We start from the raw sequence: 15341 nt of genomic DNA, 5'->3' as shown, positions 1-15341 counted from the left end.
AGAGAACAAACAGAAGACTCACTTTGCCAAATACAGAAATGGACTCATTTAGGAGATAAGAAGTTTGTCCAAGTAGTTAAGGTATATGTAATAGACTTTTTAGCCAGAGAGGCAGTAAAAAAAGTATAAGGTATGTCTGTAAGTGAATGCTTAGCAAGCAGTCAGGGCAAAGAGACCTAGAGAGTTTTGCGAGAAGTCAAAGTGAACTTCACTGAGAAAATATGGTCACAAGTATCTCCTAGTGCTTGTAGATACCTTTCCAGGAATAGATAGAAGCTTTCCTCACCAAGCAAGAGACGGCCTTGGTAGTCATCAAGAAGATACTGGAAGAAATCTTCCCCAGGTCTGGAGTGCCCAAGGTAATCTGGTCAGACAATGGCCCTACTTTTGTTGCCAAGGTAAGCCAGGGTGTGGCCAAGTATTTAGAGGTCAATTAGAAATTACGTTGTATTTACAGACTTCAAAGTTCAGGACAGGTAGAGTAAATAAATAAAACTCTAAAAGAGACCCTGACCAAATTGACCATGGAGACTGGCGCAGACTGGGTGGCACTCCTTCCCTCTTACTCTCTTCAGAGCAAGAAATACCCCTTCCAGATTCAGCCTTACCCACTTTGAGATCTTATATGGGGCATCAGCTCCTCTGACTGTATTAGATGATGTTACTGAACCAATATGTCATATTAATAATGATTTGTATGCTAGGCAAAAACACGTACAGGTGATACAGAAAGAAGTCTGGTCACAGCTGACAACAACCTATGCCCCAGGGACCCCCGAGACATCTCACCAGTTCCAGGTCGGAGACTCCAGCTACATTCAATGACACGGAGCCCAGACACTTGAGCCTCACTGGAAAGGACCGTACCTGGTGCTGCTGACCACCCTGACAGCCATCAAGTCTCAGCCCTCACCAGCCGCGTACTAGAAGTTGGGGCTGAGAGCTGGGACCTAGAGGGACACTCAGATCTTGCAAAAGCTCCCTAGACTTGCACATCAGATAAGTGGATACATCAGAGACATGACTGGGAGTTTGCTATAATGCTCACTTGAGGAGTATGCTTTAGAAACAAGAATTTCATGTTTGCCTTGGGTTCCATCGAGATAGGTGTGCTGATAGGCTTGAATTTTATTGCAAATGATGTAACATTGCATATGTTAGTACTCCTAACACTTCTTGGGACTGTGCCTCAGGGATCACAATCTGTATAAGTTTAGAAGTTCTAAAAGACAGTCATGACCTTGGTGTGTAGGTTCAGATAGTGTCCAGATTGGAATCCTGATACTAAAGAGTTTAGGTACTGCAAGGTCAGCTACAAGGACATCTGTTGCCCTGAAACACAAGGCTTATGGTGAATTCGGAACTGCCATTGACTTAGATATAAAAAGAATTAAAAAGACTTTTTAGCTGACCTCCAAGAATACCTAACCCCCCTCTCAGAGATAGTCCTTCAGAATAAAAGAAGATTAATTAGACCTGATATTCCTTAAAAGGAGGTCTGTGTGCTATTAAAGAAAAGAATGTTGCTCCTATGTAGACAATTCATGAGTAATGAATGAATAAACTTAGAAAAAGGTTAGACAAAAGACAGAGACAGAGAAGCGCATCAGGGATGGTTCAAGAGCTGGTTTAGTAGATCTCCTTGGATGACTACTCTGATATCTTCCCTTAAGGGACCCTTCTTAGTTTTGTTTCTGCTTCTGATTATAGGTCCATGTGTGTTAACTAGTTACCTTCATTAGAGAAACAGTGAGTACTGTTCAGATTTTGATGTTATGCCAACAGTGTCATGCTTTAGGAGGACAAGAAAACCAATATTATAAAGGTACTAAAATTTAGTTCTATGATTAGAACTAGACAGTAGAAGAAGTGGGGAATGAAAGAAAGTTAATGGCCTATAGTAGGATCAGAAGCCTATTAGAAAAATTGCTGTCATTCCTGATGAGCACTGCACATGTGCTACCTCCACTGTACTCACCTCCCCTACTCATTTCTTGCAACTCGCCTTAAACTAGGAAAACGAAACTTACTTGATTGGTTTACTAAAGACATGTGATCTGGAAAGTCCCATAAACTTGTACCCTCCCCTGCTTGTGTTAGCCTATAAAATGAGAGATCTTCTTATGGTCTGGGTCGACACCTCTGTCTCCTGCGTGGGATATGTGTCGGCCCGGAGATCTCCGTAACAGATCTCTGTAATAAACCTCGCCTTTGCATATTACATCCAAAATGGTCTCTCTGTGTGTGGGGTCCTCGATTTCCCGAGACTTGAGTAAGGGTCTCCATTCGGGGATCTTTCAACACACCCTCACACAGAGACACACTCACACAACTCTCACACACACACTCAGACACAGTTCTCATACTTACACATGCACGCACATTCAAACAGAGGCACACTCACACACTCTCTCACTCACCACAAATCAATGAATGTGTACAAAGAGAAGAAGGAGACGAGACATGGAGCTGAGCACCAGCTCCCCCCACCCCACCCCGCGCTTCTGCTTTCTGACCGGACACAAGCTGCCTCCCGTTGCTGCCGCCAGCACCTCTCCACCATGACACTCTGTACCATCACTGAGCCAAATCACGCCTAAGTCATCCCTAAGTCGCCTTTGCTAGGTGCTTTATGAAAGCGGTGAGCAAGCAAAGAGTGTGCACCCGAGATCAGTGCTGGGCACTGGCCTTCAGAGTGTGAGCGTTTCCATCAGAGACTCCTCCGGGGTGGGATACGTGGCTGGTGGAATGGTTGTCTGTCAGGAAGCTGGGGCTGCCAGCGGCATCTATCACCTTAGATGGCCAAGGCTGGGCCCTTCACAGTTGAGTCCGAGCCTCTTCCTGACTCAGCTCACTACTCCTGCAGGGACTCGGGCTTTCCCCCATCTGAGGGGCTGAACGAAGCAGGTCGGAGGGAAGCTCCGAAGAGAGGAGGAAGCAGTTACTTGCCCTGAGCCTGCCTGAGGCGAGGCGGAAGCGTGGGTGGGAGGGCGGGTCCTGGGGGCTAATGGATGCAGAGAGGGGTAATGAGGCCAGTTGGGAAGAACCTGTGAGGGAGTTTCTAGGGACCCATGGGGTCAAGCGGTCTTTCCTCCCTCCATAGGGCCCTAGAACCGTGTTAACTGTTGCTGTGGGTGTAAGGAGCAGAAGTCTGAACGCAGCCAAGACAAGGTCTCTGCTCCTTTAGCTGCAGCGCACTCAAGTCCTTAGATGTACAAAGCAAACCGTGTTTTCAACCCAAGCCCACAGGCCTTTGTTGTACAGGTAATAATCACCCACGTTGTGGGAAAAGTCATGCCGGCAGCCAGGGCGCTCTGTGAGCAGAGCCCGCTCCTCCACAAAGCGCCCTTTGGTTAAAGAAATAAAAGAGGGGGAACCCTCATCCAATAAAAATGAAAAGCGTTTAAGCTTAAAAACTGAAAAAAAGAAGCAGTTGGCTCCTGTCGTCGGAATGTTTTTATGAAGCAACAGAAAAAAAAATGAAAATTAAAAAAGAACTGTCCCAGAGAACTGAGAAAAGGCCAAAAAATATTAATACACGGAACATGGTGAACCTACAAGCTGTAAATATTTTCTCAGTTTCCCATGTGTGGCCTGAAAGCATAGCAATCCTGTCTTCTGTCTCTCTCTCTCTCTCTCTCTCTCTCTCTCTCTCTCTCTCTCTCTCTCCGTGTTTGGAGTTTACTCAGAAGAACGTTTGCCAAGAAAAACAAAACAAAACAACAAACAACCAGAAAAACTTTGTTAGATAAGAAAACTGTCAGAGGCCGGGAAAATTTTTGTTTCAAATAACAGAGGGAAAGGGATTCAAACTTGGAGCCGGGGTGGGGTGAGGGAGGGGATAGGAAACAGAAAGGACACCTCAGCTCACAAGGACAGTGGGACTTGGTATGTGGGGGTTCACATCAACCCACCATGCATGCCCCCAAAACAGTCGTTTCTGACATCCCTGGGTAGACAGGATAAGAGGTAACGGCGTGAAATGGGATCTGCAGGGAAACAGGTTTCTTCGGAGCAATAATTCACAGGTGATGGGTGCTGGGGACAGCATGGGCTCGTGTGCATCCCGTGTCCCATGTTTTGATGGCATTCAGTCTGACCATCTTGCTGGCGAGAGGGTGTCGTAGGCCCCTAGGTTCCTTTCTGTTGCTGCGACAAAGACGGTGACCGAAAGCTACACAGGAGTGGGGGAAGCGTTTACTTCTGCTCACATTTCAGATCACAGTCTGTTACCCAAGGAGTCAGAGCAGGGACTCAGGGACTCAGCATTGGCGCCCTGCGCCTGGCAAGGAGCACCCTTCACAGTCAGAGAAATGCAGTGGGCACACTAGCTGGCTTGCTCAAGTTTAGCTTGCTCACTACAGCCCGGGATCTGTGGGCTGGGCTTCTACATCGTTAGCGATCAAGACGACTGCACTGGCTGGTTTTGTGTCAACTTGACATAAGCTGGAGTTGTCACAGAGACAGGAACTTCTGTTGAGGAAATGCCTCCATGAGATCCAGCAGTGAGGCATTTTCTCCACTAGTGACCAAGGCGGGAGGACCCCCAGCCCATTGTGGGTGGTGCCATCCCTGGGCTGGTGGTCCTGGGTTCTATAAGAGAGCAGGCTGAGCAAGCCAGGGGGAGCAAGCCAGTAAGCAACATCCCTCCATGGCCTCTGCATCAGCTCCTGCTTCCTGCCCTGTGTGAGTTCCAGTCCTGACTTCCTTTGGTGATGAACAGCAATGTGGAAGTGTAAACTGAATAAACCCTTTCCTCCCCAACTTGTTTCTTGGCCATGATGTTTGTGCAGGAATAGGAACCCTGACTAAGACAACAGTCCCCCTTAGCCGTGGCCATAGCACAATTTGATCTAGGCAATTGCTCCTCGGGGCTCCTAACACTAAACCTAGCCAAGATAGAGTGACTGATGTCCAAAGAAGGGTAGTTCCCTAGTGGGGGCCTTGGGTGTACACAACCCTACAGCAAGTCCCCAAGGTGATCCTATCCGGGGCAATCCACACACTGTTTGGTGGTTGAATTCAGCATTGAAGGGCACCTAGTTTTGTAGTTCAGCTGCCTGGCGTAGCCTGAGAGGAGAAGATTTAGCCTAACTCTAGGAGGCGTTACCCCACGGCTCAAAGTCTGGACTCACCAGATGGAGACAGCGAGCTGGGTACCAGCATTCATCTCCCCGGCTTCCTGACCGTAGCTGTGTGAGCAGCCGCCTCACGTGTCTGCCGCCATAACTTCGCTGCTGTGATGGACTGTAAAGTCAAGCCATTTGTCACAGAGGCGAGGAAACAGTTAACCTGCCTTCTCCCTTTCAGAGATGTGGGTCTCAGTGATGAAAAGTGGGGCCGTGAGCTGAGCCCATGTAAGACACCCCAAGCCTGTCCACGTGACCACGGTTCTCTGGAGTTCTGGATGCTCCTCAGGGCGCCCTGCACACAAGGCCTTTGCACCCACCGTTCCTCGCCCTGCACAGAAAATGCTTTGATCCAAAGGTCCTCTCCTCGGAGAGATCTGCCCTGAGCACCCTCCTGTAGGAGAGGGGAGTGGGTGTAGGTAGGGATGGGGGTACAGGTTCCTGTTTATGTGTGTGCAGAGGTCAGAGGTCAACCTCAGAGGTCGTTCATCAGGCACCGCCCACCTTGTGTTATGAGGCAAAGTCTCTGAGGTGACCTGGAGCTTTCTGGGGAAATCTAGAATATCTCCTGTCTCCATCTTCCCAACACTGGGACTGAAGGAGTGTGCCACCATGCTCTCTCTCTCCCCCCCCCTTCTCCATTTTTATTGAATATTTTTTATTTACATTTCAATGCTATCCCCTTTCCTGGTTTCCCCTCCAGAAACCTGCTATCTCTCCCTGCTTCTATGAGGGTGCTTCCCCCCCACACTGTCTTCTACCTCCCTGACCTGATGTTCCCCTACACTGGGGCATCGAGCCTTCTCAGGACCTAGGGCCTCTCCTCCCGTTGATGCCTGACAAGGTCCATCCTCTGCTACATATGCGGCTGGAGCAATGGGTCCTTCCATGAGTACTCTTTGGATGGTGGTTTAGTCCTTGGGAGCTCTGGGGTGTCTGGATGGTTGTTATTGTTGTTCTTCCTATGGGGTTGACCACCCCTCAGCTACCTCAGACCTTTCTTTAACTCCTCCATTGGGGACCCCAAATCAGAGCAACAAAGAGAAGATTAGCATGGCCCCGGCACAAGGATGACATAAAAATTCGTGCACAGCATTTTATATGGCTCTGGGAATTGAACTCAGGTCCTCATGGTTGTGTGGAATCTCCCTGCCCCGTGGCCACCCTTCTAGAAGATGCCCACCCACCTGAGGACCTACCCACCCAGGAGCAAGAACACCTGACGGTGGCCTGTTCTCAGCTTATCCTGCAGTCCAGGTCATTAACAGACCAACTCTGTCCTCGAGCAGGCATGGAATACTATGCAGCAGTGGAAAAGAACACGAGAAAACTCTAAGCAACATGAGTGGACCTCCCACAGGCTTCAGCGGGCAAGAGAAGCCTGCTAAATGAGTCAGCCTCTCTACAAGATCTGCCCCAGGCCTAGCCAGGCTCTGCCAGGAAGTAGAGGCGGGGCAGAGGGCAGCGTTTTCTTCAACCACTGGAGGGGGCTGACCTGCTGCTTGGTGATGTCCACGGTCTAGACAGGAGGGTGTCTCTAATAGATATCACCAAGCTCTGTGCTCTTGAGGTTCTGCACCTGGCAGATGAGTGCTCTAACCTCCGTGTTTATGTTTAAGTTTTGAAAAGGGACCAGGGCTGACGGTACAAGCCAACCTACGACTCAGGGCGCTGAGATAGGAGCGACTCGAAGCGCGGGCCTGCCTGGGTTACAGAGTGAGTTCGAAGCCAGACTGAGCAACTTAGGGGGTTCCTGGGTCAAATTTTTAAATAATTAAAAAAAGAAAGAATGGAAGGAAGGAAGGAAGGAAGGAAGGAAGGAAGGAAGGAAAGAAGGACCGAGGGCTGGGGATGTAGGTCAGAGGTGGAGCCTGCGAGCAATTCCCAGTATGGAGAGAGGAGTGGGGATCTTGGTGCTAAGCCTTGAGGTCTCTCAAAGGAACACGTGACAGGATGACCACTGGGCGCTCAGAGGGCAAAGGCCAGGGCCAAGCTCCAGGGACCCTCTTTCCTTGTAGGTGGGCCGTGCTTCCGCTTCCGTGACATGTGTTACCTGGCAACCAGTCTCCCAGCAACGGGACTACACTTGAGGACGCAGAGTCGAGGGTAGGAGCACACGGGTTTGGGTTTGCGGAGACTCCGGGATCCATGTCGCAGAAACCGCTCAGTACCACCGCCGCAGAGCGCATGAACCTTGTGGCCCAGGACGAGATCTGGTAAGGCCCGCTGGGCTGGGCCCTTCTCACCTGTCAGGTACACACCATGGTGGCCTCAGTTTCCCCACCAAGACCAGGAGACAGTCCACCGCTGGGAGTAACAGGAAGGCTCTAAGGATAATCGTGGTCAATGTTAGGGACACAGGGGTACCTCAGTCTTACCATCCTTCCCTTCTAATAGGGAATTTAAAAGAAGAAAAAAATTTAAAACACTAATTTTTGACAACCTCAAAGGAGAGACGGTTTGCTCTTTCTTGGTTTTCCCTGATTCTTTTAACCGAGAAGAAAATTTAATTTGAAAAGATCCAGGGCTGCATGTGGTGCCGCAAGCCTAGGGCAGTCTAGGGCAGTCTAGGGCAGTCTAGGGCAGTCTAGGGCAGTCTAGGGCAGTCTAGGGCAGTCTAGGGCAGTAGCACACGGGTTTGGGTTTGCAGAATCCCAGTAAAGTCATGGCACAGAAACTACGCAGCACCACGGCAGTGTGGAGCTGCAGAAGCAGGTGGATCTCTGTGAGTTCAAGGCCAGAGTAGCGTACACAGTGAGACCTGTCTCAAACAACAGCAACAATAACAAAAAAAGTCCATTCCTGAAAAACGTGTCTCCATCAGGCATAATGGATATTTTTGAGTGCTAAATAGCATTCCATTGTTTGGCATTTTAACCACTATAGGAAGTCGAATTTAAACCTTAGATGCAAGAAACATGTGTCCCTCCCTCCTACATTCCCTCCCTCCTCCTCCCCCTCCCTCCCCTCCCCCCTCCCCCCCCCCCCCTCCCCCCTCCCCTCCCCCCCCTCCCTCCTCCCCTCCCTCCTCCTCTCCCTCCTCCTCTCCCTCCTCCTCTCCCTCCTCCTCCTCTCCCTCCTCCTCCCCCTCCTCTCCCCCCTCCCCCCCTCCTCCTCTCCCCCCTCTCCTCCTCCCCTCTCCCTCCCTCCTCCCCCTCCCCCCCCCCTCCCCCCCCCTTCCTCCCTCCCCCCTCACCCCCTCCCCCCCCCCCCTCCCCCCTCCCTCCCCTCCCCCTCCTCTCCCTCCCTCCCCCCTCCCCCCCCCTCCCCTCCCTCCCTCCTCCTCTCCCTCCTTCTCCTCCCCCCCTCCTCCTCTCCCTCCTCCTCTCCCTCCCTCCTCCCCTCCCTCCCTCCTCACCCCTCTCTCCTCCCTCTCCCTCCTTCTCTCCCTCCATCCTCCTCCTCTCCCTCCCTCCTCCTCTCCCTCCCCTCCCTCTCCCCCTCCCTCCTCCCTCCCTCCCTCCCTCTCCCCTCCCTCCCTCCCCCTCTCTCCTCCCTCTCCCTCCCTTCTCTCCCTCCATCTCCTCCCTCCCCTCCTCCCCTCTCCCTCCCTCCTCCCTCTCCCTCCTCCTCTCCCTCCTCCTCCCCTTCCTCCTCCTCCTCCTCCTCCCCCTCCTCCTCCCCCCCCCCCCCTCCTCTTCCTCCCCCCCCTTCCTCCCCTCCCCTCCTCTCCCTCCCCCTCCCTCCCCCTCCCTCCCCTCTCCCCTCCCCCCTCACCCCTCTCTCCCCTCCCTCCCCTCCTTCTCTCCCTCCATCCTCCTCCCTCTCCCTCCTCCTCTCCCCTCCCTCCCTCCTCTCCCTCCCCCTCCTCTCTCTCTCCCCCCCCCCCCCCCCCCCCTCCTCTCCCTCCCCCCTCCTCCCCCCCCTCCCCCTCCTCCTCCTCCCCCCTCCTCCCCTCCCTCCTCCCCTCCTCTCCCTCCTCCTCCCTCTCCCTCCTCCTCTCCCTCCTCCCCCTCCCTCCCTCTCCTCCCCTCCTCCTCTCCCTCCTCCTCTCCCTCCTCCTCCCTCCCCCTCCCTCCCCCCCCCCTCCCCCTCCCCCCCCCCCCCCCCTCCCCCCTCCCTCCCCCCCCCCTTCCCTCCCTCCCCCCCTTCCTCTCCCCCCCTCCCCTCCCCTTCCCCCTCTTCCTCCTCTCTCCCCCTCCCTCCTCCTTCTCCTCCTCTCTCTTCCTCCTTCTCCTCCTCTCCCTCCTCCTCCTCCTCCTCCCCCTCCTCCTCTTCCCCTCCCCTCCCCCTCCCTCCTCCTCTCCCTCCTCCTCCCCCTTCCTCCTCCTCTCCCTCCCTCCTCCCCTCCCCTCCCTCCCCTCTCCCTCCCTCCTCTCCCCCTCCTCTCCCTCCTCCTCCTCTCCCTCCTCCTCCTCTCCCTCCCTCCTCCTCTCCCTCTCTCCTCCTCTCCCTCCCTCGGCCAGCACTGGACATGAATCTGGAGCCTCAAGAATGCTGGGCAGGTTCTCTGACTCTGAACTTCACCCCAGCTTTCTTTATCTTTCTTTTAATCTTGAGACACCCAGGCTGGCCTAAACACACTCCCCAACAGCTCAGGCGGGCCTTGAACTCACCACCCTCCTGCTGTAGCCAACTGATATGTGGGATGACAGGCTCCTGGCTCACCTTGTCACTTGAGCTCCCTAGTAACCATCTCTGTGACTTTTGTCATCTTTTTTAACACCTCTGTGGGTGGCTGAGGGTGGAGACAGATAGATGAGGAGTTAGCTGGCTTTATATTGGAATTGCCACACTAGGTTTGCTTTATGGGAAAGTGTGTATGATCCTCGTAAGTGGAAAAGTGTTATTTCCCACAGACTTCACAATCTCAATGTTTTACGTGTTTGTTACCACCCATGAACCACCCCCCAATAGGAAACAGTATCCTTTCTTCCCCACTCCACCAGACAAACTCCTACGTATCCTTCAAGACCCAGATCAAAAGGCCCCTCCTCCTCTCTCAGGTGGCTCTCTTGAGTCTCCAGACTCTGATTTCCAGCACCCAACATGGTTCCTGAGCACTGGAAGTGAGCGTGGTCAAACCTTGGGTTAGCTGGACATGAAAAAACTGACAAACTTCAAAGATTCACACCAAAAAGGGCATCGTGAAAATTGATGTCATCTGGCTATTTTTACTTCCTTTTTGATATGGCCATAGGGAATTTCACGGCCCCTCTTGTGCCTCCTGTTTGAGCTCATGTTGGCTTCATCTCTATGAGAATTAGACTCTGGGACCGGAGCAAACTGGCATTTGTTCACAGCGAGAGCTGATGGCCGAGTTTAAACCCTGGGAAAGTTGAGCTGTCTAGGCTTCCGGCTTGCACACGCGTGCACACACTCAGACACAGAGCATGCACGGGCACACATAGAAACAGACTCTAGGGCTGGGAGAGGACTCAGCCTGGAAAGCGTTCGCACACAAGGAGGAAGACCCGAGTTTGACTCTAGAGCCCGTGTAGAAAGCCTGGTGTGTGTGAGCGCTTACAATCCCGGGGCTTGGGAGGAAACAGAGAAGCCCCTGGGACTTTCCGGTCAGCCACTGTAGTCTGACCGGTGAGCCCAGGTCCTCCCGAGAGATCCTATCTCCAAGACAAGGCGCCTTCTGAAGAATGACAGATGTGCTGGTTGGTTTTGTGTCAGCCTGACACACGTTCGTGTCTCTGGAAAGGAGTGAGCCTCAACTGAGAAAAAGCCTGCGTAAGATCCGGCCACGGACAAACCTACAATTCTTAATTGGTGATTGACAGTGAAGGCCCAGCCCATTGTGGGTGGTGCCCTGGTGTGGTGGTCCTGGGTTCTATAAGAAGGGAGGCTGGGCAAGCCAGTAAACAATGCCTCTCTCAAGGCCTCTGCATCAGCTCCTGCCTCCAGGTTCCTGCCCTGTTTGATTCCTGTCCTGACTTCCTTCCACAGTGAACAGTGGTGTGGAAGTGTACACCAAATAAACCCTCTTCTCCCCAACTTGATTTTTGGTTATGGTGTTCCAACGCAGAAATAGAAACCGTAACTAAGGCAACACCTAAGGTTGACCTCTGACCTTCACACAGAGCGGCACATGGGAAAACACACACGCACGCGCGCACACACACACACACAGAGACGGACAGACAGGCAGACAGACAGACTGCAGAGGTGGGGGAGGGGTGCAGATTCTGATTCCCAAATCGGCGGTCGAGGGATCAAGCTGAACTTCGTTTACAGAACCCAACCTTACAGCTGCCCCTCAGCTCAGCTCACCAGTGGAATTGGTGGGTAGAGCATCCAGGGACACTTAAAGAAGTTCTTCACACTTGTGAGTTTACACTTGCAGGACTCCAGGGCCAAGTGTCTTTTTAAATTTCTGGCCCCATCCCATGGGTACTCCTCTGCCTCATGGTACCCTTCCTCTCCCAGATGCAGAACAAGGGAGCTCACGTTCAGACGTCCCTCTAGAGCCAGCCCCAGTCCCACCTGATCCCCCACACCACCGCCCTCTGTACTGTCTCTTCCCACCACTGCCCTCCTCTCTCGCTTTGGCCAGGGTCTCCTCGTAAGTTAAGAGAGGCTCGGTCAAGGGCGTTAAACTCTTTTGCTCCAGCCCCACCCACACCCCCTGCAGACCCGATAGCCAGTCAGTGTGCAGGACACACAGGCAAGCGGTTCTCTGTGCTCTCGGGAGTTTACACGGGGCCTTTCTGAGGGCACCGCCTCCCACTAACTGTTTCTCTGTCTCAGGAAATACCGTCTGAAGGCCGAAAGTGAAGCCCGGCAAAACTGGCCGTCGAAGTGGGGATATTTAACAACCTCCATGAAAGAGGTAATTGAGAAGTTCATCAGGAGCCACCTCCCCTCCCATGTCCAGGTTGTAACCAGTCATGTCAGGAAATAAATGACCACCATCAGATAGTCGGCAAGCATGAACTGAGAGAGGCTGAGGAGATGACTGTGGGGGAGAGCCATGCAACAGAACACAGATGTCCTCTTCTGACATCTGCAAGTGCAGGTGCACGCACACACAACACACACACACACACACACACACAGAGGCACGACACACATGGACACACACACACAGTGCACAATGACCACATGCACACCCACATGCACACCCACATGCACACAAGCACACTTGCACACACACACACACACACACATAGGGCACGTGCACACATGGACACACATACACACAGTGCACACATGACCACATACACACCCACATGCACACAAGCACACACACACACACACACACACACAGAGGCACGAGCACACATGGACACACATACACACAGTGCACACATGACCACATGCACACCCACATGCACACAAGCACACTTGCACACACAACACACACACACAGAGGCATGAGCACACATGGACACACATACACACAGTGCACACATGACCACATGCATACCCACATGCACACAAGCACACTTGCACACACACACACATAGGCACGTGCACACATGGACACACACACAGTGCACACATGAGCACATGCACACCCACATGCACACAAGCACACTCGCACACATGGATACACATGCGAATACACACACAGTGATCATTCACGTGCGGGCACACACACATGCTCACACTGATTAAGTAGCTTTGTTTCTGCTCCCCTAAATCCAGAGGTCCCGTCCTCTGAGAAGTGGCAGAACACTCTCGAGGTGTAAGGTGTGTGTCAGGCACATCCTCTGAACCAGCCCAGGGCCTTGCACAATAGCCAGGTGCACAGCCATCTTTAATAAAAGACCACTGAGTACAAAGAACAATGACTGGCCACAAGGCTAGCAAAGGGGACACCAGCTGACTGAGGGCGGAGGTGGAACCAAGGTATGGTGGACCCTCTCTGCAGGCCTAGAGGTATCGGGACCTGGAAGGAGTAACTGAGACAGCGTCTTCCCTCCCAGGTGTTCCCTGAAGGTTGGGTCACACGTCCAGGTGTCTACAAGGGGCTGGACAGATGACAAAATCAGAAGGGGCAAGTGTCACAACTAGGGGATGGTAGGAACCTGGGCAAAGAGACAACTCAGGGGTAACACTTTCCAGTTGTCCCAGCGTTCCCACCAAGCCCACTTCTAGAAGAGCAGGTCCTATTTATAAAGAACACTAATGGAGACACTCACAATACCTACAGGGCTTCCAGGGGTTGCCTGTTTGTGACATAACTACCTCTAGCCAGACAGCAGATGCAGAGAAACTGTGACCAGAACCACATAGCTCAGAGCACTGAACCTCACAGCAGTGGGAGCCCCGCCCGCAGCTCACCCAAGGCACGGCTTTGAAATTATGCCATTCGTAATGAGGTTTTTAAAATTCTTAGACAGTTATACGGTTTGAAATCCGATGCATAAAGTAAGGGCCTTAATAATGTACTGTTCGCAAGTGATCTGATATTAATATTCCTCGCGTGTAATTAAATTTGGTTTCCAGGGAGTTTTAAATGGCTTTAAATTATCCCAGAGCATGGGGCGTTCCTCTCTGGTTAGAAAGCCTGGGCTTGGGACTGTCATGGACATGTTTTAGCTTGAATTTTTGACCAGGGAAGTCTTCTCCGGCCCTACGGTAGGAATATTGATTCCTGGGCTGCAAGTCTAGTAAGAGGACCTCACCGAGGGGTACTCGGGGCCAACTCAGAAGCTCAGCTCCCACTTCCAGCACCCTCTGCTTGTGCTAGGACCAGCAGCACCTATGCTTAAAGCCACACTGGTACCGTCTGTCACACGTGGTCTTCTGGGGTGAACGGACAGCCTACGACCTAGCCTTGGCCTGACGCTCTGGTCTCTGGGGTTCTGTTTCAGCTGCTCGAGGGTGACGAGGAACCACATACCCCAAAGCCCAAGGTCGAGCTGCCCAGCCACTTCCGTGTCCATCCAGTGAGCCCCTTGGATAAATACATCAAGGTTCGAAAAAGCTTTTGTTTGCACCATTTTCTAAGAGAAAAGTAAGTCCCACTGCGAACTGTGGTCAGTCCGGCAGCCAAAGGTGAGGACATGGGTATGCCGGGAAGACCAGGAGACCAATAAGCAGTCTGTGAGCCTCACTGGTATGGCACCTGTAACCACATGTGGCCATGCACATGCGCGCACACACACACACACACACACACACACACACACACACACACACACGAGCATATAAACACAAACATGCATGCAAACACATGCATGTATAAACATGCACATACAACTATGCATGTGTACATATAAACACACAGAGGCACACCCATCTCCATACAAATATGTACACACACATGCACACACACACACACATGAACATATAAACACAAACATGCACACAAACACATGCATGTATAAACATGCACATACAACTATGCATGTGCACATATAAACACAGAGAGGCACACCAATCTCCATACAAATATGCACACACATGCGCACACACATATACATACATGCATAGACCTCAAACTGGCTGGTGGGAGAGTGATTATTTTCATCATAACTGCTTGATACTGGTTTGTCTGACTTCTCCATGCTGAGCCTCACTGGCACCGTAGGCACTCCTGTGGCATGTGTGGGCATTTGTCCTACAATGAGATTCTTGTATGAGATCCTCCTATCGGCACACGGGCAGAAGGGGCCTTCTCTCTGACTAACTCGTTGCATTTCTTGTTCAGATTCTCCCATCGCCCCCAGTCCCAAAGACCACCCAGGGCTTCATCGGGTGGCGATCTGGTCTGCCCCTGTACTGCTTGGAGAAGTACACAGAGATCCGCAGCTGCAAAGGGGCTTACGCCCGAGACCTGCGCTGGCCTAAGCAAGGCGTGCACTGAGCACCACCAGCGTCTGCCTGGGGCAGGCTGTGTGCTGTGCCTGGGTGAGCATCCCTGATGTTTTGAAGAACAACAGGTTGCTTGGGCATCGTCATTTGTTGGCATTTCTGGCATTGCCAGCTAACGTAAAGTAAAACAGATACCCTGGTTTACTGGCTTGTTTGTACGTGTGTTGCTTCTGCGGGAATTCCTAGCCGTGGCTTCGAGAAGCAACGGCGACTTAACTCCAGGCACACTTGCCTGTGGCTGGGGCTTGCACAACAGGCGCAAAGCTCACCTCAGAAGCTGGGATTACTAGACATCTGTAGTCACGGCACACGGGGCATGGAGGCAGACGAAAGGCATTCGAGGGTACCCTTGGCACATCGAGTTTGAAGCTAGCCTGAGCTGTGTGGCATGTTGTCTCAAAAACGGAAGTACTTGGGCTTGGGGATTTAGCTCAGTGGTAG

At 52.3% G+C, this 15341-nt stretch overlaps 1 protein-coding gene and 1 pseudogene across 1 annotated transcript; both read left to right on the top strand.

Annotated features, from left to right (window-relative positions):
• Positions 1 to 6136: 6136 nt before the first annotated feature.
• On the top strand, positions 6137 to 6234 carry LOC116902498 (annotated as a pseudogene).
• A 999-nt stretch (positions 6235 to 7233) lies between these two features.
• Positions 7234 to 15044, top strand: C5H20orf85 (chromosome 5 C20orf85 homolog). Its single transcript, XM_032902453.1, has 4 exons — positions 7234 to 7345; positions 11826 to 11907; positions 13898 to 13999; positions 14737 to 15044. The coding sequence occupies exons 1-4, from the start codon at positions 7278 to 7280 to the stop codon at positions 14890 to 14892; spliced, it is 408 nt and encodes a 135-aa protein (XP_032758344.1). The 5' UTR covers positions 7234 to 7277; the 3' UTR covers positions 14893 to 15044.
• The last annotated feature ends 297 nt before the right edge of the window (positions 15045 to 15341 follow it).

The sequence above is a fragment of the Rattus rattus genome, chromosome 5 (assembly GCF_011064425.1).
Source record: "Rattus rattus isolate New Zealand chromosome 5, Rrattus_CSIRO_v1, whole genome shotgun sequence".
NCBI lineage: Eukaryota > Metazoa > Chordata > Mammalia > Rodentia > Muridae > Rattus > Rattus rattus.
This window is presented reverse-complemented; position numbering and strand designations above follow the sequence as displayed.

What these genes read in the sequence shown, in the direction of transcription:
- C5H20orf85 (XM_032902453.1), top strand. Translation starts at nt 7,278, where the DNA reads ATGTCGCAGAAACCGCTCAGTACCACCGCCGCAGAGCGCATGAACCTT. An exon ending in GTGGCCCAGGACGAGATCTG is followed by an intron (nt 7,346 to 11,825) that starts GTAAGGCCCGCT and finishes TCTCTGTCTCAG; the next exon opens with GAAATACCGTCTGAAGGCCG. An exon ending in TAACAACCTCCATGAAAGAG is followed by an intron (nt 11,908 to 13,897) that starts GTAATTGAGAAG and finishes GTTCTGTTTCAG; the next exon opens with CTGCTCGAGGGTGACGAGGA.